Here is a 24,246-nt window from a genome sequence, read left to right on the forward strand (position 1 = left end):
CAGTTAATTTTCACATCAAACATCAAAATGGGGGAAAAAAATGTGATCTCAGTGATTTTGACTGTGGCATGATTGTTGGTGCCAGACGGGCTGGTTTGAGTATTTTTTAATGGTAGACCATCTTAGTTTATAACCACATGTCAAGAGGGAAGTTAGGGTTAAACAGGATAGGTTTTGGGGTTTACAAACAATGATAATTTAACACTGATAAGTATTTAGGAACAGTGACTGACGACAAATTGAATTTTGAACCAAATGTTGATGCTGTCTGTAGGAAAATGGAGCAAAGATTGTTTTGTTTTTTTAGGAAGCTGAAAACATTAAAAGTGTCATTATACAATGATAACTTTATTTTATAAGAGTTTTACTGAATCTGTATTATCTTTCTGTATGATGGCATGGTTTGGCACTATCACTCTTTCAAACAAGTACAGACTGACCAGCATTGTTAAAGTGGCAGGGAAAGTGATTGGGGAAAGACAGGCGCAGCCCAATTATATTTTTAACAAACAGGTTTTAAGTAAGGCACAGTTAATTCTTAGTACTCCAGGTCACCCCTTACAAACAGATTTTGAGGTGCTGCCACCTGGTCGTCGATTTAGAGTGCCAAAAGGCGCTGGTGGTGGTGGTGTAGTGGAAGGTTGTTGGTTCAATCCCCACAGCCACCACCATTGTGTCTTTGAGCAAGGCACTTAACTCCAGGTTGCTCCAGGGGGACTGTCCCTGTAATCAGGGCACTGTAAGTTGCTTTGGATAAAAGCGTCTACCAAATGCAGAAATGTAAATGCAAAAGGCAGGACCAAAAGAATTAAGGACTCATTTGTGTCGTAGCCATTGGATTACTGAATTATTCCTGAAGAGTAATCTGCTATCCTAAATTGTGGTAAACATTGTATATATGCTGTGCTCTTATGTAATTAAACTTTTATCTGTTTTCGATATTATTGGTGTATTTATGTAGTATTTAAGTGTTTGTATAGACTGTGGTACCAGTGCTGCAAATCCAATTTCCCCAAGTGGGACAATAAAGCATTAATGAACTGAACTGATATTCAGAGTAGACAGTGGCACCCTAATGTGGTCTGTTTGTTAATCATTTTTAAAGTATTAGTCTTTGGCACGTAACTTGTCCCACACCTTTTGTGCTAAGGTCATGGATAATACAGTAACTCAAACATGCAGCCTTTAGGGAAGAGGTGTGCTATTACTTTTTTAAGCAATCAGAATTGCAATTTTCACCTGGCAGATGATAAAAAAGTGAACAAATAGACTCAGGAGCCATATCTAAGGAATAGAACATCATAGTCATATTAAAAAAAACTTTTTTAACTTGGGCCAGTAAACAACCACCTAGCAACCATTCAGAACACCCTAGCAACCACCTAACAGTTCTATAGCACCCACCTAAAAGCACCCTAGTAAATGCATAGCAATGCGCTAACAACCACTCTGAACACTTTAGCAACAACAATGCAACGCCCTGGCACTTTTTGCCGAAATGAATCTAATATCGAAAGGGTTAAGACAACCACTGACAAACTCTTTAGTTTAATTTAGTTGAACTATGAACGAATGTCAGCTTAAAGGGATAGTTCACCCAAAAATTTAAATTCTCTCATCATTTACTCAGCCTCATGCCATCCCAGATGTGTATGACTTTCTTCAGCAGAACAAAAATGAAGATTTTTTGATGAATATGTCAGGTCTATTGGTCCTTTCATTGCAAGTGAATGGTGACCAGAAATCTGAAAGTCCTAAAAGCAGATAAAAGCAGAATAAAGTAAACTATACGACTCCAGTGTTTAAATGTATTCAGAAGCGATATGATAGGTGCGAGTGAGAAACAGATCAATATTTAAGTCCTTTCTTTACTATAAATCTCCACTTTCACTTACACTTTCACATCTGAAAGTCTCATGTGGCGCCTGTTTAGTTTCACTTTCACATCTGAAAGTGTAAGTGGAGATTTATAGAAAAAAAGGATTTAAATATTGATCCGTTTCTCACCCACTGCTATTATATCACTTTTTTAAAAATATGGATTTAACCACTTATGAGTCTTATGGATCACTTTTATGATGCTTTTATCTGTTTTTTGGACCTTCAGATTTCTGGCCACTATTCACTTGCATTGAAAGGGCCAACAGACCTGACATATGCATCTAAAAATCTTGGTTTTTGTTCTGCTGAAGAAAGATAGTCATGCACATCTGGGATGGCATGAGGGTGAGTTAATCATGAGAGAATTAAAATTTTTGTGTGAACTATCCCTTTATAAATAAAACTTATAATTGTTTCAAACATAAATTCTAATATACAGTTTGTATTATATAAATCGGCTTATATGGTTTAAGCATCACTTGACAGTTGCTAATCTCCTCTATCATCAGTATTTCTAGAAAAAAAACAGCAGCCAGAGGCGAAAGATGATTCACCTTACTGTTTTTCAAATTGTACCACCAGCACGAATACTGTAAAAGTGGACAGATTTATGGGATTGTGCCTACAAAATGTGTCCTTGCAATGACCCTGTCATTCCCATTCACTCTCACCTCATTTGAGAAGGATCTGCTCACTTTGAGCATCATTATCTCTTTTCGTTTGTGAATGTTTCTTAAACTGGATGGCACGTCCACATTCCTATTGAAGCACTGCGTGGCCCAATGTTGATTCAGGAAGAGCTTGGATAAACAAGTCAAGGTACACTGAAAGAAAATTAAAGTAATAAAGAATGTTTCCATTGTGCAGTTAAAAAGAGACCGCTGTCTATAGTTTCTCATGTCTTAAATAAGTTTCCTCCGTGAATCGTCTGTCTGTCTCGTGCTGTCTTTCTCTTTCTTTGCAAAAGAGCCTCGGGCGTAACCTACCACATTCACGGGAATGGGGCGAAGAAAATACAGGAAGCTTTTGTTTCCATACCTGTGAATACTTTTCTATTTCAACAACTCAGTGTGAGTGATTTCTGTGTTTGTACTTGAGACGTGGCGACAGACAAGTTCCCAAACAATAATAGACCACAATGCTCTCTTCCACTGGCAGATTTGTTGGAAATGGTGAAATATGTAATGATACCATAAGGCCCACATGTAGAAACCAAACATCTGCAGTTAACAATACAACCTATTTAGTTCAACGCATTACACATTACACTTGTGACATCCACTGAAAAGTTGAGGATCAACCTGGGTCATGTATGTTATTTCCTTGATTGCCAAAATGGCATCAACATTGCAAATTGTACATGCCCGCACTTTGACTTGATGCATTAGGAACAAGCCTCATCACGTAAATATTTCACCTCTCCCTCTAACAAAAGGGTGTCATCATGTTACCAAGCTGTCCAAACAAGAATTATCATAGACTAAACAAATCATTGTTTGCAGTCGAGTAAAGGTGAGAGCGTGAGTGCAAAATTGAAGATTGCACAGAGGAACGCAAACCACCTTGCAATGAAGGTCTGCTACACTGTTTATACAGATAAAACATAAACAGCCCGTTGCCCACACTAATACAGAAATTAATACAAGTTGTGCCCTGTTCACATCATGAATGTTAATCCTGAATGCCTGGATAATCTGAATCAGGCAAGGAATTTCTAAGATTGAATCTAAGCCACTAATAAAATATGCATTTTAACCAAGTAAAACCTAATTTTAAACTTTTTTTTTTAGTAACTTATAGATAAAAATAAAAAAAATTAAAGAATGAGGCTTCTGAATCACAGGTCACACCTTTTTATTAGGAGAAATGTGATATGATTTCACCCAAAAATGAAAATTCTCTCATCATTTACTCACCCTCATGCCATCCCAGATGTGAATTTATTTCTTCTGCAGAAAACAAATTGAAAATTTTTAGAAGAATATCTTAACTCTGTGGGTCCATACAATGCAAATGAATGGTGACCAGAACTTTGAATCTTTAAAAAATAAAAAATAAATCCCATAATGGCAGAAAAAAGTAACAAATAAGACTCAAGTGGTTAAATCCATGTCTTCTGAAATTATATGATAGGTGTAGGTGAGAAGAAGATAAATATATATCACCTTTGACCAGTCCTTTTTTACCATAAATCTCCACTTTCACATTCGTCTTCTTTGGGGTTTTTTGACAATTCGCATTCTTCGTGCATATCGCCATCTACTGGTCGTGACCAGACTTAAATATTGATCTGTTTTCCACCCACACCTATCATATCACATATGAAGATATATGTTTAACCATTGGAGTTTTATGGATTACTTTTATGCTGCCTTTTGTGATTTTTGGAGATTCAAAGTTCTGGTCACCATTCACTTCCACTATATGGACCTACAGGGCTATTCTTCTAAAATAGAGATATTCTTCTAAAAATCTTTGTTTGTATTCTGCAGAAGAAAGAAAGTCATAAACATCTGGGATGGCATTAGGGTGAGTAAATGATGAGAGAATTCTTTTTTTTTTTTTCTTTTTTTTTGGGTGAACCATCCCTTTAAGGAATCTGAAAAAAATTAAACATCTTCAAACTGTTTGATCTACATTACAAAATATATATCATGTCCTGAATTAAAGATGTGATCATGGCCTCGATAAACCTTGATTAAGTGGATTTTGGTATAATGTGTGATGGTGAGGATTTTTAATATTGAATGTGATGGTAATGGTGTGTAAAAATAATTCAATTTTTCACTTTTGAGAAAAAATTGAATTAAATTATGTGTTATAAAAATGACATATTGAAGGCCTAAATAAATACAACATAAATTAAAAACAAGTTTTAAAAGTGTCATGTCATGAGGAATAAAATTTTCCTTGATATTTTGACATATAAGAGTTCATTGTACTATAAAAACACTGTACATTTCAGAACTCAAAACTTAATCCCTAATGCAATAAAAGCATTTATTCAAACCAAGCTGCAAAAACGCCTCGTTCTCTATTTCCGCAACTACCCTACATCACCAGGGGCCCATTAAATCATGATCACCTCGAAGGCGAAAAAACATCAACTCCTACTTCACTTCACTGCACCCTTGGCCCCGCCCACTAGTGCTTCAGTTCGTAAACTGAGAGAGAGCAGGACAGACAGGCCTACTATGGCCTCACTATTCCTGAACACCAAATGGGACCCATCTGGAATATTTAGAATTATTTTTGTATATAAACATGCACTAGACAGATGTCTTTGACCATTGTCATGTACTTCTGGCAGCTTTTAAAAGATGCGGTGTCAAGTTACAACTCTGAAAAGGAATAGCCATTCGGTTTCATTCGGCTGCTCTGCCTCTTGTTGTTTTGAGCACATTCTCGTGCCCATCTGCGCTATTTTTTATTTTTGGTGTAGGTAAAGATGCACTAGATGGATGTCTAAATGTGTTTCCGGCAATGTGCATTTCAGTGCAGGATGATACTGGAAACTGGATGTGCGGGCGTCTAGTTCACACCGTGCTTTGGACTATGTATTTGCATCAAATGGAAGTGTCCTCAGCATATTTCAGTGTGGATTGCTTGTTTTTTTTCGGCTCATATCAGCATGGATTGCTTGTGAATCAGTCATAAAACAATTCAAGCTTTGCAAAGGAACTGTTATTGAAGGATGGGACAGTTAAAAACACTTGGACACGATCACAAAACCGTAAGTAACCAGTTCCATTCATTAATATTTCAAATGTCAAGACTGTTTGATAGTTTATGGTGATGACACTCTTTCTACACCGGGTGTGTCCGTTGACGTGATGCAATGACTTGAGGCTGTCTACGCTGGATGCGTCGACACGCACTTTCTAAACTGTTTTTTTTTTCCATACATTTTTATTTACTTTACCAGCACAAAAATATGATGTTTGTATAGACAGTCAGATTAAATCCAATATTATGCTAAATTTGTATAGGTTCTATACAAGTTAAGCTCAATCAACAGCATTTGTGGCATAATGTTAATTACCACAAAAACTAAATCGACTTGTTCCTCATTTATAAAAAAAAATAAAAAATTGTATGAACATTAAGGTGCTTACAATAGAACTGACTGGGGCCAGTCAATAAATGTTAAAATACACAGTTTTAAAAGTAAAGCCACAAGACATAAACATTGTTTGTTTTAAAATATTTGTAGTGTGATCACTTACTATACTTATCTTTGCAAAGTTATACCCAATGTTACAGATTCATTGTCATGATGACGTAATGCTGGTAAACTTTGTAATCTGGTTAACGACCTAATGTCAGTAAATCCCAGATTTTATGACACTGAAATCATGTTAACACGTATAATATTTACCTGTTTTGGCTATACATTTGAAACAGTGTGTATTTTTATGTAAATGGACTGGCCACATTCACTTCCGCTGTAAGCGTCTTAGTATGACTTTTGCTTTTTTTTTTTTTTTTTATTAAACGAGGGACAAGTCAAAATAATTTTTTGTGGATGTAACGGGATAAGGTGGGCAAGGAGGAGGCGGGAACCAGCTGAACAGTTACCGCAAGTTTTAATAACATAAAGGAACTCAAAACATCTTGAACACAAACACAGACACACACACACAGCGGCCGCATGTGGCTCTCTCTCTCTAAACCTGGCGCCTCCGGCTCATCTTTATCCCCCTCCCGGCTGATTAGCCCGATTCAGGGAAAGGTGTGTGTCCTCACAGCCCGGACACGCCCTCCTCCTCATCACAGTGGTAATCAACATTATGCCACCCATATAACCATATATGGTGTGGTTAATGGTTTCCAGTGTTGCATAGGTGAGAGTTCATTCAAATGTTTGAGCTTATCAACAGCTTGACCTGACTTACAACCAAGAAAAGCACTAGGATTTTTACAAAAATATAAAATAGAGAGCCTTCTCAGAGGTGAGCCACTTCAAACAAATCACCTTAACAAAGCTTATGCTAAATCCTGAAACACTCCCGAGCTAAAAACAAGATTATTGCGGAGCGGACATTGAATACCTGACAGTGGGTGGTCGCCTCAAATCTAAAACAAGTGTTCTGCTGTAGACAGGCCGCAGGGGGCAGAGCATGCCACCATGGTCTTTAACTGATTAAATGTTTACAAACCAATTCGGTCATCGCTGGTAAGCATCGACCTCTAGCACAAGAAGGTCTAATTTTTTGTAAATGTTCTCGGATGGAATGTTGTGTCAAAAAGAGTTTGCATGAGTATGCACGAGCATGAGTGGGAAGAGGGGAGCGAATCAATGGCTCATGTAATCAGCCAAATCAAAGCTGAGTAAACACATTCAGTGGGTTAAATTCTTTCCTTTGCAACTCACGTTCACACATGCCAGCATGCATCTGAGACACTAAGGGCATTAAATATCCGTCAAGATACCATATGCTGTCAGGGTCCAGATCTTTTAGTTTAACTCTGTGGTAAAATATCACATGAAAAGCACCCCAGCCTGGAGTTGTCAGCAGGGATCTTCAGGCCTTGACTAAGAAAAATGCAGGGACTTTACTGACTTTTCCTCCAGCAGTGCGTTTGTATGCCAGCCATAGTGATGAGGAAAATGTAAAAAAAAACAAAAAAAAAAAACAACTAGACATGGAGAAAGGGGAAATATTTTGAGAAATGACTCCTGGAACGTAAATCTGACACTAAGCATATTGCCAAATACATTTACACTGTCAAAAGGCAGACTAGTGTAAAAAGAGATGTTAAGGTACTCCATCTTTTTAACAGAGGTGAGTTTTGAGCAATTAAAGGATTTGATTCCTTTTTATGGTTCTTTAATAATTCATGGCATTGCAGGGCTCAACTATAAGAATGGAATGATGGTCGAAGCCTATGTAAAAGTGTTTTAGGCCAGTTGATGTAGTTGTCACTTAACCTATACAGTGCAACAATTTGGTTCCAGAAGTAAAAATCCCATTCATTTTCTCCACAGGGGAATAGATTTTTAGCAAATACTTCTAAACCTTTAAAAACAGACCTACCATGAGCCCCGAGGTTATTAATCAACGGTGTATGTTTCTGTTGAAGCCATCAATCCATGTTATTTAAACTTCATTTAAAAAAAAATTGTGTTTAATAGCAGAATTTCTGGTGAAAACTTACACTATCCATGATCCTGAAGGGAATCGATCCATCAATCAGACAGTCGGGGCGAACAAAGTGCGCCAAATGAGCTTGCAGCGATGCCCTACTCCCACGATGCAATATAAATGACGCAATCGAGTCAGTGCGCCTACACTCTTAAACTACTTTTTATAAACTTAACAATATCAATTTGATTACGTCTTTTGCCATGCTTAATGGGATTGTAGTTCATTCCCTCATTAAAGATATTAAGTACACAGTCTTGTAAATTTGGTTTTTGTCCGCACATCTGGATATATGCCAGGTTATTATGCTCTTCGAGTATTTGATTAATTACTGCTGAAATGATCATTTGCAAAATGTCCAGAAACATCTCTTTTAAATAAAATTAATTTTACCGACTACTTTCATTTGCCGGTAATAGCGGGATGTAAATTGCGCAGGGCAAATTGCATGGAGATTTGTGAATGAAGCACAATCTTTAATGAGCCTAATTTACATAGAAAGGAGGCGTGTTTGCATGGAAAGGAATGACAATGACTTCATTTAAATATTGAAGACGCAGCACAATTTCAGCACCGATTGCGCCCACTAAACATGATTGCGTGTAGTTAGTGAATAAGATGCAGGTATTTGCATTGAAATACTATGTGCAAAAGTGCCGCAACTGTTTAGTGAATCTGGCCCAAAATGTTTGAGTGCTTTTTATAAGTCAAAGTAGCTCTAACCCACACCTCCAATCTAGTTTCATAGTCAGGTTTGCCAACTCCCGACTTTAATTAGCTTTTTTGTCATCTTTAGCCTTGGGGTTCACATACTTTTTACACAGCACTGTGAATGTTCAATGGGATGTGTTCAATAAAGACATGAATGATTATAATTGTTTGCATGTTGTTAGCTTAAGCACATTGTGCTTTGTCTATACTTGTGACTTTATTATAGATGAGATCACATTTTGTGACCAATTAATCCAGACGACCAGTTAATTCCAAAGGGTTCACATACTTTTTCTTGCCACTGTACTTTTGGAACCAAGACGGCTGAAAAAGTGGATGGGTACTCTTGCGCTCTATTATGACAGTGCTGTATTTTTTGGTTTTCATTTGGTTTTCTGTGATGTATTCAACATTGTTGGTACAAATTCTGCTAAATTAAATACGGCAATGAAGTAAAGTTCTAGCTTGTTAACATAGATGAGGATTTTTCAAACTTATGAAAATGGGTTGAAAATGATCAATAAAAAATAAAGTTTTGCCTGGTAAGCCATCGTTTACCAGCAAAAGTATGTTTATGAATATATAAATACCATGGAGATATTGCAAATTAAAAACAATAAATTGTTGGACATAGTACAGAAAATATAATGTTTATAACAACAACAACAAAAGTTAACACATTCTGAAAATATGTTGCTAAAAATAACATTTTTGTGGTGGGGTCATTAATAATATTGGCAGGGCAACTGCTGGCCCAACAGGGGGAAAAAATCCTTATTGTATAATCCTTATTGAGCCCTGTTTTGTATTTACCCTTTTTTTTCTTCCATATTTTTTCCCCCCCTTTTTCTCCCCAATTTGGAATGCCCAATTCCCAATGTGCTCCAAGTCCTCGTGGTGGCATAGTGACTCGCCTCAATCCGGGTGGCGGAGGACGAATCTCAGTTGCCTCCAGGTCTGAGACCATCAACCCGATGTTTCACGCTATTCTCTGCGGCATCCACGCACAATTCACCACCGAGAGCAAACCACATTTATAGCGACTATGAAGCGGTAACCCCATGTGACTTTAACCTCCCTAACAAACAAGCCAATTTGTTTGCTTAGTAGACCAGGCTGAAGTCACTCAGCACGCCCTGGATTCGAACTCGTGACTCCAGGGGGTATTTATCCTTTTAACAAACCTCCATTATGTACAAAAACTCTTTTGTGTAAACCCACAAAATATGAACCTACTGGCAAGCAAAGTTAAGCAAACACCATCTAAAGGCTTTATTGCTGGAAAGACTGTACTGTAAAATTCAGGATGCACCTAGATTGGTAGAAAAACCCAGAAAAACCCTCTAAGTATCCAGTTTCAAAAAACGTTCTTTCAGGTGTGGATCTGTGCAGGTAAGAGAGTCTCTCCCTCTCTTTCTCTTTTCTAAGGAGTAGCTAATCTCCTCTCAGGTTTAAGATTCCTCGGCTGGATGCTTTGAGGAGAAGGAAGTGAGGGGTGGTTAAACTGTGGGACTCTCACAGGAGGGATTAGAGCGGCCATATATCATTGTGACAAGCCTTTTCAGCAAGTGACAGACCACTAGGCCCCGTGTGTGGGAGAGATTCTGTGACACTTCCTGTCACTCATTGGCCAGTCATTGATGGGGCCAGAAATGACCTTTATCACACAGTTAGATCACCTTACTGACACCTTATTTTGATGTACAATATAGTGTTGGAAACTCTATGAAACCAAACAGGTTTTTAAAACCCCTATTACAAAGCCAACATACTTCTAAACTATCCCAAACTTGGGTTAGGGTTTGTTCAAAATACCTACACCATGACCAACATTTTAAACTGTAACTCATCCTAAAGCTTTTAAGCTACATATATCAAACTAGGCTATCTAGTAATGTCTTATATTTTCACTTTCTTTCTTTCATTCATTCTATTTATCCATCCATACATTTATCTTTCCATTTAACTTTCTCTTTCTTCCTTTTTTCTTTCTTTCTTTCTCTCTCTCTCTTTCTAATTATCTTTTCTTTTTTATCCATCCATACATTTATCATTCAAGCTTTCTTTTTTCTCTTTCTTTCTGTCTGGCTTTCTTTCTCTTTTTTTCTTTTTCTTTCTTTCTTTCTTTTTTCCATCCATACATGTATCTTTCCATTTATCTATCTATCTTTGTCCTTTTTTCTTTCTTTTTATCAATCCATACATTAATCTTTCCATTTATGTTTCAGTCTTTCTTTCTTTCTTTCTTTCTTGTTCTTTTCTTTTTATCCATCCATACATTTATCTTTCCATTTCTCTTTCAAGCATTCTTTCTCTTTCTTCATCTATCTATACATTTATCTATCCATGTATCTTTCTTTTTTCTATTTACCATCCAAACATTTGTTTTTCTTTCTTTGTTATCTTTTCGTTTTATCCATCCATTCATTTATCTTTCCATTTATCTTTCAAGCTTTCTTTTTTCTCTTTCTTTCTCTTTTTTCTTTTTCTTTTCTTTCTTTTTTATCAATCCATACATTTATCTTTCCATTTGTTTCAATCTGTCTTTCTTTCTCTTTCTTTCTTTCTAGTTCTTTTCTTTACCCATCCATACATTTATTTTTCCATTTATCTATCTATCTATCTATCTATCTACCTACCTACCTTCATCTCTGCCTCCTTGTTTGTAAGACCTACTGTATATAACCCTCAAACATCAAGGAACTTTGTCAAGCCAACATTCAAAATTTGTCTTGACGAGCTTTCCTTTTCCAGTTAATTCTTCTTATTACTTCATAACATTTCTACAGGTCTGTGTGGCTCCTAGCTGGATACTTCCCTCAGCCTGGATTTAACAGGAACTTAATTGAAAACTCTGCACATTACAAACATACTATGGAAAGTTATTTCTTATATAAGGCTTTTTACTGTAAGTTAACATCACACAAACACATTACATTTCAATATATGTGGAGGGTAATTAGCATGAAATACCCAAGACACTTGGAGGTCCATAACATGGGTGTTCCTGTCATGGTTCTATTGAGAAGCGTTGAAAGAATCAGTCAAATTCTATTAAAACTCTTTGGGTCAAAAATGCAACAAAATAATCACAAATCTCAGGCAATGGAAACTTTTCTAAGTTACTGACCAAACTGGACACAGCTATGGTAAACAGTACCTGGCACAGAACTAAGCAAAAGAATTAATAATACAAATAAATGTGTATTTACAAGACGTTTGTTTACTGATCCTTATTAAATGCCATTGTTCTAAAAAAAATAAAATAAAAAATGTACTCTCAACATGAGCATAGTTCTCCACATGTACCAACATCTGGCAAGAAAAAACAAACCACAAGATTCCAATCAACAATCCTCTTGAAAGACTGCAGCAACATAATTCCCCAACATCATCTTCTACCTCCATCACCACTACCCTTTTCACTGCAAATTTTAACAAAGATTTCTGACAGTGTACTTTTCAAAGTAGTTTTTATGCAGCGTTATCTTAAAAGTTAAGTGTTAAACTTTGTTGAAATAGCGTCACCAAACAATATACAATTTTTCTCAAATAGTAGTTGTGCCTAGGGGTGGAAATGTTTGCTCTGACAACAATTCAATTACAATTCTTTCCTTAAAGATCGGAAATAAATAACTGATGCAAAAACACACACCCACAAACTGCTGAAGAAGTGTTATGATTTGAAAGGTGTTGCTTGGTATTATTTAATAAAAACAAATATTTAAGAGTTAGTTTAAAGTGTGTTCCTTTACCCTTTCTATCAATGCCATGACTTTTCAGATAATAATGTTTAAAACTCTGTGTATATGAAGAAATTAACATATAAAAAAAGTGTCATCTGATTGAAGTCTGTCCCAAATGCACACTTTTATCACTCATGTACCCAAATGGACTTGCAGACAGGGCCTTAATCTTTTTCTCACCCACACCTATCATATCACATCTGAAGATATAGATTTAACCACTGGAGTCATTTTAATTATTTCTATTCTGCGTTTGTGTGCTTTCTAGACCTTCAAAGTTCAGGCCACCATTCACTTGCATTGTATGGATCAACAGAGCTGAAATATTCTTCTAAAAATCTTTGTTCGTGTTCGGCAGAAGAAAGAAAGTCATGCAAATCTGGGATGTCATGAAGGTGAGTAAATGATGAGAGAATTTTTATTTTTGGGAGAACTATCCCTTTAAGAAGAGTTTAATTCTTAAGAATGTTTTGCAAATCTGGGCCCTGATTTTAAAAGCCTTCAGATCTTCTGTTCCATAGTCAAATTCCTTAGTTACTGGACTGTATGAATAATGGAATAGCTTATTCAGTATAGTATTAGGCAATGGAAAGTGTTTATATTTAACCGTTGGTTGATTCAAAACTCCTTAGCCACGACTAGCAGGAGAAAACATCTGAAGCTTTTACCGACATGCGCTGAATCTCAAAAATTATCTCGATAATATCCTATATTAAGAGGCATGGCCGCTAATTTAAAAAACTTCTATCACATATTAAGGTAGTTGGGCAGGTCAGAACTCACAAAGCGAGTCTTGGCAGCAATTTTGCAAAGCATGAATAAGCGCATCTGGGAGGAATTACACTCATTATTACTGGCCCTATGAGAGTGATTTATGCATGGTCTTTTTCTGCACTTCCACTATCTCACAGAAATAAGCATTTTATCACGACGAACACACATTGTCTTCATTCTCTCCTCTGTCCGACACAAACCTGGGGCTCAGTCATGGACTGAACCAGCACTACAAAGAGTCCAGCGCTTCTCTGGCCCCACAATGACGAATGTACGGTGGAGAGTTTTAATCACTTCTCACAGTCACGTCAACAGGAGACACATGTTTCAGACCCACTGACCATGCAGGGAACCGAAGCTCAGAGACCTTTTGTCCAGGCCATATTAAGCTCTTTCAGAAGACAACCTAATTATCTACTACAATTTGCAGCTGCACTCTGGACTTTGTCCTTAATTAGTTTACAATTTACAAAATATTTCAGAGTGGATTTGCATTTATGTCATTTATTGACATTTACATTTATGCATTTGGCAGATGCTCTCATCCAACACTAAATATATACATTTTATCAGTATATGTGTTCCATGGGAACCGAACATATGATTTCAGCATTGATAGCACCATTCTCTACGCATTGAGCTACAGGAACAATGTTTTAGGTTACAACATTTTCTATCTACTCTGAAAAAGTACATTTAGCAGAAAAGATTAAGTACTTTCTTCATTGAATAAGTTAAAGCATGAACTTATAAATATTAAGTAAATTCTACATTTTTTATTCAATTCAAGCATGTAAAAATGAATGCTCTAGCTTATAAGTAAATATTATTTATGACTGTTTATCTTTACAATTCGTCATAATGTATCAATCCTAAAGTAGAACCCCTTGTCATATTTATTCGCTAATTTCAGTAAATTTCACAAGTAAATAAAATAAGTACATTTTATGTAACTTTTTGAAGCTGGTATTCCCAGCATGCACCGGGCTTGAATTATTAATGAGCTTGCATGGTTTCACTGTTTGCAAGTTTATTTTATTGTTGATTTTGTTGGTACGCTTGGTAAATTCTTGTTTTGTGAAGTTAATTTTCTACTCAAAATTACTGTTCATGATCAAAAAGATTATGTTGATTGTTGATTGAATTTTTTTGGGCTGAGGTCTGTGTGCGCAGCTTTGAATCTTGTTTCTATTGTCAGTAATGCAAGGTGATGTTGTCTAATAGACTAAATGGCATGCAATAAGCTGTCATGTGTTACATGATTAAACGTGTTTGCAAAGAAAGTGGGAAATGTTCGTATACAATGTTCATTTAAGTACAGTGTACATCAGATTTGTAAGCAAACGTTACTAAATTAACTGAAATGTTTAAGTTATATGTACTCAATTTAATCAATATTATGTTTGGAAGTTAAGTAAATTTTACTTATTTTTATACCATTAAAATGTACTTAGAAAAATGGTGCAAAAACTTGCGAAATAAAAATTAAGTAAATCTTACTAGTCATTTATTTCAGTGTACAGAATATCCTGAAAACACAACAGGATTGATGTGAACTCAGTAAATACATGTTTTGTTCTAAAATTCTGTTCACAATTCAAATTTGTTCGTTGGTCTCTACAGATCTGTAGCTGGCTTATACAGGACATTAATTTCCTGAATGTTATGATTTCTAATAGAATTGATCCCAAACAATAACACATTTAACTAGATTTTTGTACATTTACTGGAAAAAATGTGAGTGATGCTTGCCTGAATGAAAAAATTGTATGGTGTTGTAGGTGGTTGCCAGGGCATTGCTATCCAGTTGTAAATGTGTTCTGAGTGGTTGTTTCCATGTTGCTGTGCCGTTCTGAGTGGTTGCCTACTGGCCCAAGTCAAAAGAGCTAACCTCCAAGTCTCTATGATATTGAGATCCCTAGATATAGACCTTATTCACAGCAGCACCATTTTTTATTTTTTATCGGAAATGACAACAAGGCTGTAAGGGACAGGCATACAGTATCTTCAATATTTTGTACAGTACATTTGTTTAATGTATTTTTGGATTGTTCCATTGACAAAACATTGAAAAATATCTTTACAAGAAATTTCAGTAGACAAAAAACTCCAGACAACATGAGTTGTGGACAATTAGATGTGATCTATGAGCTTTTTGATAGCTTTATACAGTGCATGTCATTGAAGTCTATCCCTCACAGCCTTGTTTTCATTCCCTTAAAAAAATGACTCCATTTGTCAAAAACTCTGAACTTCATTCAGATATCCCAAAGATGGCACTAATGTGAATAAGGGCTCAGGTTCCTCCTTATATTGCAAGTCAATCAGATATTTTTGTCTGTTTTATCAAAAAAAGTTTGATTAATTCATTAATAATTAATGATTGATTAGAAGTGTAAAAGCACGGTTTGAAAAACTAGGCACAGTTTGAGACATCGTTCATGTCTGTAGCACAAATGGGGTTTGTTCAAATCCATAGCCCTAAATATGAGCAATAGTAATAATGATTGTATACTATAGCGAAGACCACTTATAATCTTATTAAGATGGAAACAATTACCTTGGAGTGATCAGTCTGAATTCCATAAAGCAGAATATTTCCTTGTAAGACTTCAGAGGCCAGACCCATGAAGGCTTTTAAATCATCTGCTTTTTGGGTATCAAAGGACTGCTTTGTCATGTTCAGCTGAACCTGTAAACAAAGGGGGGAAAAAAACAAAATCCACTGAAAACAGGAAAATATAACCCCTTCAAAATCCCTACTTAATAGTAATAATAGCCCCTATTGTGGAAAAAACCTATTTAGAATATTGCTGTGAAATAAGCCAGTTTATTTTACGTTGTTGGGCCCTAAATGTACCCCATTTGCTCTAATATTGTATATTCTCTCAATCTGCAGTGTTTAAAATCTTTTTTTATAAACACTCAGCACTCTCTGTGGATTTAGACAGGTTGTGCTCCCATGCAAAAAGCAAAAACCAGCTCATTACCAAAAAGTTTCCATCGCAACTGACCCAGCATTCACTGATCCGTTAAATTAATGCAATTTCTTTTTCCGTGAGCTTACCTCACATTTTCAGGAAGATGTGGCTTGTACGCACGGTACGCATCAAATAATAACAGGCCTTACTCATTCTGGAAATTGCTTGAAGTAAAACATATTGCTAACAGAGGTCATACCCCTGTGGAAATGGGAAAACTGCTGTTTACTCTGATTCTAATCATTTTTTGCTTTTTTGCAAGCACATTTTCAGTGGGACTTTGCACTGTAAACATGCTGGAGGAAAAAAAACTGCTTGTTTCCCAGGCGGGTCTAGGTGGGTCTAGACTAGCTAAAAACCCCAAAAGCGAATATATTTTGAGTATTTGATATATCGCCCAATCCTATTGATGTTGAAAGCATCTGTGAAATTCAAACAATAAGAGAAAACATAATGATGGGCAGTAGAAGTTATCCAACACAACAATGGAGGGACTGGTCAGGATGCACATATTTCCATTCTGCAAAGTCTGGAATCCCACCACTGGATCCAGACCTCAGAACTGCAGAAGCAGAGATGTTGCATTTTCAAAACACATTTAAGAGGCAAGGTAGTCAAGGTGAGAGAAAGATTACATTTCCAGTGATTAAGATCGTTTGAGGAAAACATGCTGAAAGAGAACCAGGGAACAAAACATCTTGGGTTTTTCAACTCCCAGCAGTGCTGTTAGGCAGATGTGTAGCACACAGATGAAAAATGAATTTTCTTTGGTCAAAACGTTAACATTGATTTTAATTTGACCCCTCTTAGATTGTGTTTGGTTTGGACAAGCTTGTATTTTAAAGGTAATTGCTCAAGCTATCTTCAGTACTGACTAACTTAAATTATCTCAATTACATACAAATAACAGATTAAGTCATGGCTACATCTTGCATTGTAAGAGTTAATATACACTAACATCTAAGCCAAAGATTACAGTTTCTCGAAAATCAGCCAACTAAAAAAAACAATACTGGACCCTGGACAAGAGAACATGAGGGCTATAAATACACAGACAAGGGTAACATGACAACCAATGGGAAAACTGAACTAATAACAAGATAACCAGGCAATGAAACAAGAACCAATGATAAAATAGACTGATAACAAGACTCATAAACCAATGAAAAGACAAGATTAATAAACATGGTGAAACAAGAAGGTCACATGACAAGGAAACCACATGACATGAAACAGGAAGCATGACAATAATTTAAAGATAAAAGACATGACTAAATGAAGAACATGAATCAAAACATGAACAAAAACACATTTAAATGTGACATTTACAATTGCCATCTGATCAGCAAAAACGGGTGATCAAGTGTAAATACCCCCAATGCAAAGACAACTAGGAGTAAGCAATTCACAGGTTCATTTCCCCTATAAAATGTAAACACTGTGGGTTTTTTGGCACTATCAAAACATTGCTGTATGTTTGAGCATCTTGTCCAGCCCGACACAGCAACATTGACCATTCAACAATGGCAGGAGTTTGGGGCAGGACTGTTTGTTTGACCAATGGCAGCAAATCTTCTCTCATTTCTGTGTGTTCAAACACTGAATGTCAGGGTTGGCACTATACCAACAACCTAAGCTTACCATAATCAGTTGGAACAGTCTCAAGTGTAAAAACAATGTAAACCAGATCTTAAAAGTGCTATAAGCAATTTTAGCTGTTCTGAAACTTCCTCCAGACCAGCAGTTGAATTAGCCACGCGCTTTTTTTCTCTCAAAATGCCGCACTCCAAAGACACACACAAACAGACACACTTGAGACTGTTGTGTTGGAGCAGATGGAGGGCAATGGGTCCTCCTGAGCATTTCACCGTCTGACCCCAAGCGTTTCGCGGGAGCAGGACACTGCACTTATACAAACATTTATGGGGTGCCCTGTGAACATGCATAGTGACTGACAGGCAGCAAGTGTTCTGATTGTCTAAACAAATAATCTGATCATCTTTTGCCCCACTGTTTACCAAGCTAAGTGCTGTTACAGAGAACATGTGATATTTCATGGCACCTATTTCAGGGATATCTGACAGTTTATAGGGACATTTACTGCATTTCATTTCATTGAGAAAATCACTTACAACACATTTAAAAGGGTGTTTTGCCATCTGAGACCCAGATTGCTAAGGACAATGGGGTGTACAAGAACTTACCCAAACAATAACTACTGGATATAAACGAGAGTGGTTTGTGTCCTCAAAACTTTTCACCATTTCTAGGACCCCTGAGAAGTTTGATCCATTCTCCTAAAAAAAAAAAAGACATAACAAATAATGTTAGAGTCTGAACAAACTACTTTGCAAGGAGGCTAAACTTTTAACATTATGCCTGAAAATACAACTATGAAAATTCTCAGCAAATGAGATTACTTCTACAAGCAGTGGCCCCAAAAAATATTTGGGCACCCAAGCCACACCTTAATTGAATTAATTAAATTGCATTAGATAACAAAATATAAAATCAAGTTACATCAATGAACAAATGAAGATAAACTAAGTTCACTTCTTTGCCGTTTTCCCAATCACTTTTAACCAGCTGGTCCAAAGGTCATTTTTAGTGGATGTATGAAGTCAGTTCCCCTCCTCAAGTTTACACAGGTGTCCTAGCAGACTAACCATGGGTGTAGTAGATCATCACATTAACTTTGGACATGTTGTACAAAGTTTGACAACCAGAAAGTGTCCAAATACTTTTTGTCTTTATTTTGTACAGTCAATCTATTGCTTTATAATTTAAAGTCAAACAAACGTTTTGTGAAAGTTTTAGCTAGAAAAGTGTGCTTGTGCTATCTTTCTTTAAAATAAATGTCACTTGGCTTGATAGTTTGTTATCCAATACAATGACATTTATACATTCTTAAGTGTGACTAGAATGTCCAAATAATTTTTGGGGCCACTGTATGTTTAACCTGGCATTGCAGTGCATCAATAACATGGAATTACAATGTGTATGTGTACACAAGTGTTGACGTACGGATATCTGAATGAAGTTCAGAGTTTTTGACAAGGAGTCTGAATTAATTTCCTTTGCACATGGAATGATGTCTGTCACCATCTGGCAAAAGCAGAAAAAAAACCCACAAGATTAAATGAAACAAGCAATGTGACAATCATGGCCATCCAAGTACTGATTCACAAATACTTCTAGGTTTTAATGACTCAGCCCATTTTTTTTAATTTTTTTTATAAGAAACAACACTGCATCACATCAAGCACAGATGCTCTGCATACAGCCATATCTAGATTGGAATCCAAAATGAAAATTCTGCCATTAATTTTTGTTTCACCCTCATGTTTATATGATATCATGGACTTCTTTTATGGTGCTTTTTCTGGCCCTTTTAAAGCGTGACAGCATGTGGTAACTATGAAATTGTTTTATAGAAAAATAACAGCACACGGGTTTGGAACAACATAAGGCAACATGGTGAGTAAACAATAACAGAATTTTCATTTATAAGTGAATTATTCCTTTAATGGAAACAGAACAAAGTTGTAATGTCTACAAATGGTGTGCCTGTCCCTGGCAGTGTCTAACATCTTGTACAGAGATGATATAAACAGAAATAAACAGAAGCGTCTGGCACGGATTCAACCTTGACAAGAAAACTGGAAATATGAAATTGTTATTGGAAACACATGTAGGGACTTATTTGCTCTTGAAAGATAACCAACTGCGGCTTTAGGCGTGCTTTGGATTTATGTGGATTATTCCGACATGTGAACCAGGTTGGGCATGAGATCTTGTTTACAGTTTAGCTGAGAATATGGACTTTTTAAGACTTCATAATGACCAAAACCAAAAGAAATTAGTCCAACAAGCAGCACCTTTTACGTCTTCACATAAATCCTGGTAATGCTATAATTGTTCGATACATTTACAAACATATATCCCTTCTCATTGTAATTGGAGATTTGTACATAATTCAACAAGTGAAATCTGCTTTTTCTGGCCAAGGAGTTCACTTTTAACCACAGTAACACACTGCGAATTACCAGGCTGACAATCTAGAAAGCTTGTGTCTTGGTTTAGTCCAAAGTTGACGTAGGAATACATTACAGTCAAGAGTTATGCACGGTCAGTGAAATGCCATCTTACCAGGATTACGTTTAATCAATGGAATTTTATAGTCTCTGATGGATTTACAGTGGAAATCAAGACATTTTTCGTGTGAGATTTACTTACATGGCTTAATCTTATATACACACTACATACGTGTTCTCAGCGCAATATTATCTTAAGTTTCCACAGCTGAGGAATGTGATCACTAGGTTATGATGGACTAAATTTCATGTAAACCCCACAGTTGAGATCCACACCTTATGGTACATCGATTTGGATTTTAAAGCTGAAGTAATTTTTTCTATGTTAAAATACTTTCTTGTATCCCTGCTTAAAGAATTAGTTCACCCAGAAATTAAAATTCTCTCATCATTTACTCATCTCAGTAGTGTATGACTTTCTTTCTTCTGAAGGACACAAACTAAGGTTTTTAGAAGAATATCTCAGCTCTGTGGGTCCATACAATGCAAGTGAATAGTGACCAAAAATTTGAAGCTTAAAAAAAGCACATAAAGGCAGCATAAAAGTAATCCATACAACTCCAGTGGTTTAATCCATGTCTTCTAAAGCGATCTTATCAATTTTGGGTGAGTACAGACCAAAATACAAATCATTTTTCACTGTACATCTTGCCATTGCAGTCTCTACGCACGATCATGATCTTAAGCTTGATTACACTTCCTAGTGCTTGACGCATGCACAGAGTGCTAAATGGTGTTAGAAAGTGTAATCTAGCTTGTTAACATGATCACCAAGGAGACTGCAGATGTCAAGATTTTTAGTGAAAAAGGAGTTATATTTTGGTCGGTTCTCACCCAAAAATGGATTGGATTGCTTCAGAAAACATGGATTAAACCACTGGAGTAGTATGGATTACCTTTATGGTGCCTTTATGTGCTTTTTGGAGCTTAAAAATTTTGGTCACCATTCAATTGCATTGTATGGACATACAGAGCTGATATATTCTTCTAAAAATCTTTCTTTGTGTTCTGCAGAAGAGAGAAAGTCATACACATCTGGGATGGCATGTGTGTGAGTAAATGATGAGAGAATTTTCATTATTGGGTGAACTATTTCTTTAATATGCAGAGACAACTATAAGTAAGCCATTTGCAGGTTGATTTCCATGAAAAGTGTCACTGTGACTGTGGCGCTTTCAAAACAATGTCCTATTTGTTTGAAGCCGACACAGCAACAATGACACAACCAACGTTGTGAGTTTGGAGGCAAGACTACCTGCTTGCCCAACCAATTAAAGACAGAGAAAGTGTTCATGAAACCTATCTGAAAACAGTCATTATTTTTGCAATTCCGTTTGGTGACACTAAAGGTGCAAAATTTCAACATTTTGACTTTAATCTTCTATTTCCAAGCAGAACTAAGAAAACATGTTTGCCCCAACTGAACATGATGAAAGCCTTTGATGAAAACTAGGCGGTAACCTCATATTCTCAGTAGGTTCTTATCTGCATTATACCCTGGTGTAATTATTACATCTTGCTAAAAGGATCACCTTATCTTTCTCTGTTCTTTAAAACCAAAACACATACCCAGAGCCAATGGTACAACCTGTACTCTTGAAACGGGCTCAACTCAAGTCCCACATTGCTATAACAGAGACACTGTAATGGGGAATTAGATTTACAAAAGGCACTGGGACAAATTCGATTCCTCATCTGTAATCTCCGCCTTTTCTTTCATCTCCCTGGAACATGGAAGCATTTCGAGTCACAGGACCATGAGGAGAACTGACCTTGGCCGGCACCTGGGGGAGCGGCAACATCTGGAACCAATCAGGCCTAGATGAACGCTGCGTGGTCTCCTGCGCTCATGTTTGCAACATTATCATGAGGAGGACATGTTCTTGACACCATTTGATAAATAACTTGGAACTGCTACATAGTAGGATGGGCTTCCATGGCACGGAGCCAGAGTGTAACACGTCATATTTCCTTTTTGTGAGTACATAGGTAGATGGATCTCCCGAAGTATCCTACAGCGAGAGCTATAATGTGAAGACATGACTGGAGTTGGACTGATTCCAAAATGAAAGTGGAATAAATGGGAAGGTGGTCACACTTTCACAAGACACCTTATCAATTTCAACGAGTATATCTAATGGTACGGCTAGAGTGTCCCCCAACCATCTGTGATTTCTCATGTAGTAGTAGGGCAGGTAGAAGCTTGATTGGTGAGAAGGTGGAAGGAAACTGGGGTGGAGGCAGTGGAAATGGAGCTGTTCTTAGACAAATAGCTTTTAAAATCAAGATACAAAAAACATTTCAAGCTTTGCTGGAGGACTTTAAAAAACACTGGAACCGAATGATTTTCATAATGTTTGGTTCTGTTAGTGGTTCTTGAACATCCTCATTCCTCCACCAACAAGGAAAGAACATCGTAATAAAAAAACAGTGACAATGTTTATTGCCCCACTTGAATTTACAACGCATTTAAAAAAAAAATTTAATGAGGGGAGAGTTTACAGTCAAGAGAGAGAGACTGGGCGCTGCGAAATATTACAAAGACAATAAATAGACAGCACGTCTTTCAAATGCATTGTTCTCGCTGGATGGATTTCTTGCGCGCCACAACCATTATAGTCTAATTCAAGGATAAATAACTCTTGAATTCGTCAAATGACTCACTCCCTCACTGTCTCAGTCAAATTTTTATTTACTCACTGAACCGTAAGTCATTCATTTTATCATGTTTAACTCAAAAATTAACTTGAAAAAGAACTGTATGTACATAAAGCTTGTGAGACTTAAATCAGTATAATTACTGACTGGTTGTTTAAAGACTGGAAGTTAAAAATACACATTCTGAACAGAGTTTTGTTGTGATTAAAAGTACTTCAAGTAAAAAAATAAAAAATAAAAAAAAACATTACATAATGTTACCAAAAACAGTATTGTTAATGTTTAGTATTTTTGACTAGCATATGGTCAGGGTGATTTAAGGCTGCTTTCTCAAAATTACTAAAAGAATTGTTAACAGAATCATTCATCCAAAGCAGAGACTACTTTAAACAGTGAGTTGAGGCAACAACAATCATAACCATAAACCGATGTCATCTTTAACGTACCATGTTCAGGGTTGCCAGATTTTTTTGGAGTGTTCTGGCCAGCTTGACAGCTTCTGCATCAGCTTCTGTGATGATATAAGCTGACATCGAAAGAGTCTCTACAGGGGAAATGAAAGGAATGCTTGAAGACTAAATGGATAATAAACTACAAACTACAGAGTATCTTTGATATCACTATGAATAAACAAAATTGCATTATTCTGTTTGATCTTTTGGAGGAACAGTGGGTTTTAATGTAATGTAAATAAGAACAAAAGGAAATCCAATGTGCAATTAAAGACTTCAGGGATACAGGATGTTCCTAAGCTTCTCTCACATTGAAGGGCATCAATGTTAATCATAGGTCTTAGTAACAATACATGCATTTAAACTCAAGCTCTTTACTGACCTTTCACCACAAGTAAAAGCAGGGATATAGCAGACTAGGCAAAGGAAATTTAGCCTGCTTTTAACTCTGAAAGTTTACATACTGCCAGAGGGATCCTCTATTGTAAAAGACAGACCTCAGAAAACCGTAAGGGTCCTAATAATCAGCCAAGTACAAAACTGCTCTTTAAAAGGACATTTGTAAGCAATTTGTTGTTTTATTACACTTAGTTGGCAGTGTGGAATCGGGTTACATTCCAACAGTCGCTAATTGCACTGGGTGAAAAGACTGCCACAGTTAAAATCTTAGACCCTGAGTGCATGGAAACTTTACAAAAATCATGCACAGCATCAAAGTCACATAAATACGCACAAATATAGATGACAAAACTTTGAATTCCACATTAATTTTTCATCCAAACCCATAAACTGACTATCTATTT

General features: G+C 36.4%; 1 protein-coding gene across 3 annotated transcripts in view; it reads right to left on the reverse strand.

Moving 5' to 3' along the window:
* Nucleotides 1–24,246, reverse strand: part of LOC127421871 (D-ribitol-5-phosphate cytidylyltransferase-like) — a 43,710-nt gene that overhangs the window by 8,339 nt on the left and 11,125 nt on the right. For all 3 annotated transcript variants that reach the window (XM_051665056.1, XM_051665055.1, XM_051665057.1), the window contains 4 exons: nt 23,438–23,535; nt 19,264–19,344; nt 18,444–18,536; nt 15,819–15,950 (listed from right to left, as the gene is read on the reverse strand). In XM_051665056.1, the coding sequence (XP_051521016.1) occupies nt 15,819–15,950; nt 18,444–18,536; nt 19,264–19,344; nt 23,438–23,535 (404 nt within the window). The remainder of the gene's footprint in view (nt 1–15,818; nt 15,951–18,443; nt 18,537–19,263; nt 19,345–23,437; nt 23,536–24,246) is intronic.

This window comes from Myxocyprinus asiaticus, chromosome 31, assembly GCF_019703515.2.
Source record: "Myxocyprinus asiaticus isolate MX2 ecotype Aquarium Trade chromosome 31, UBuf_Myxa_2, whole genome shotgun sequence".
NCBI classification, from domain to species: Eukaryota; Metazoa; Chordata; class Actinopteri; order Cypriniformes; family Catostomidae; genus Myxocyprinus; species Myxocyprinus asiaticus.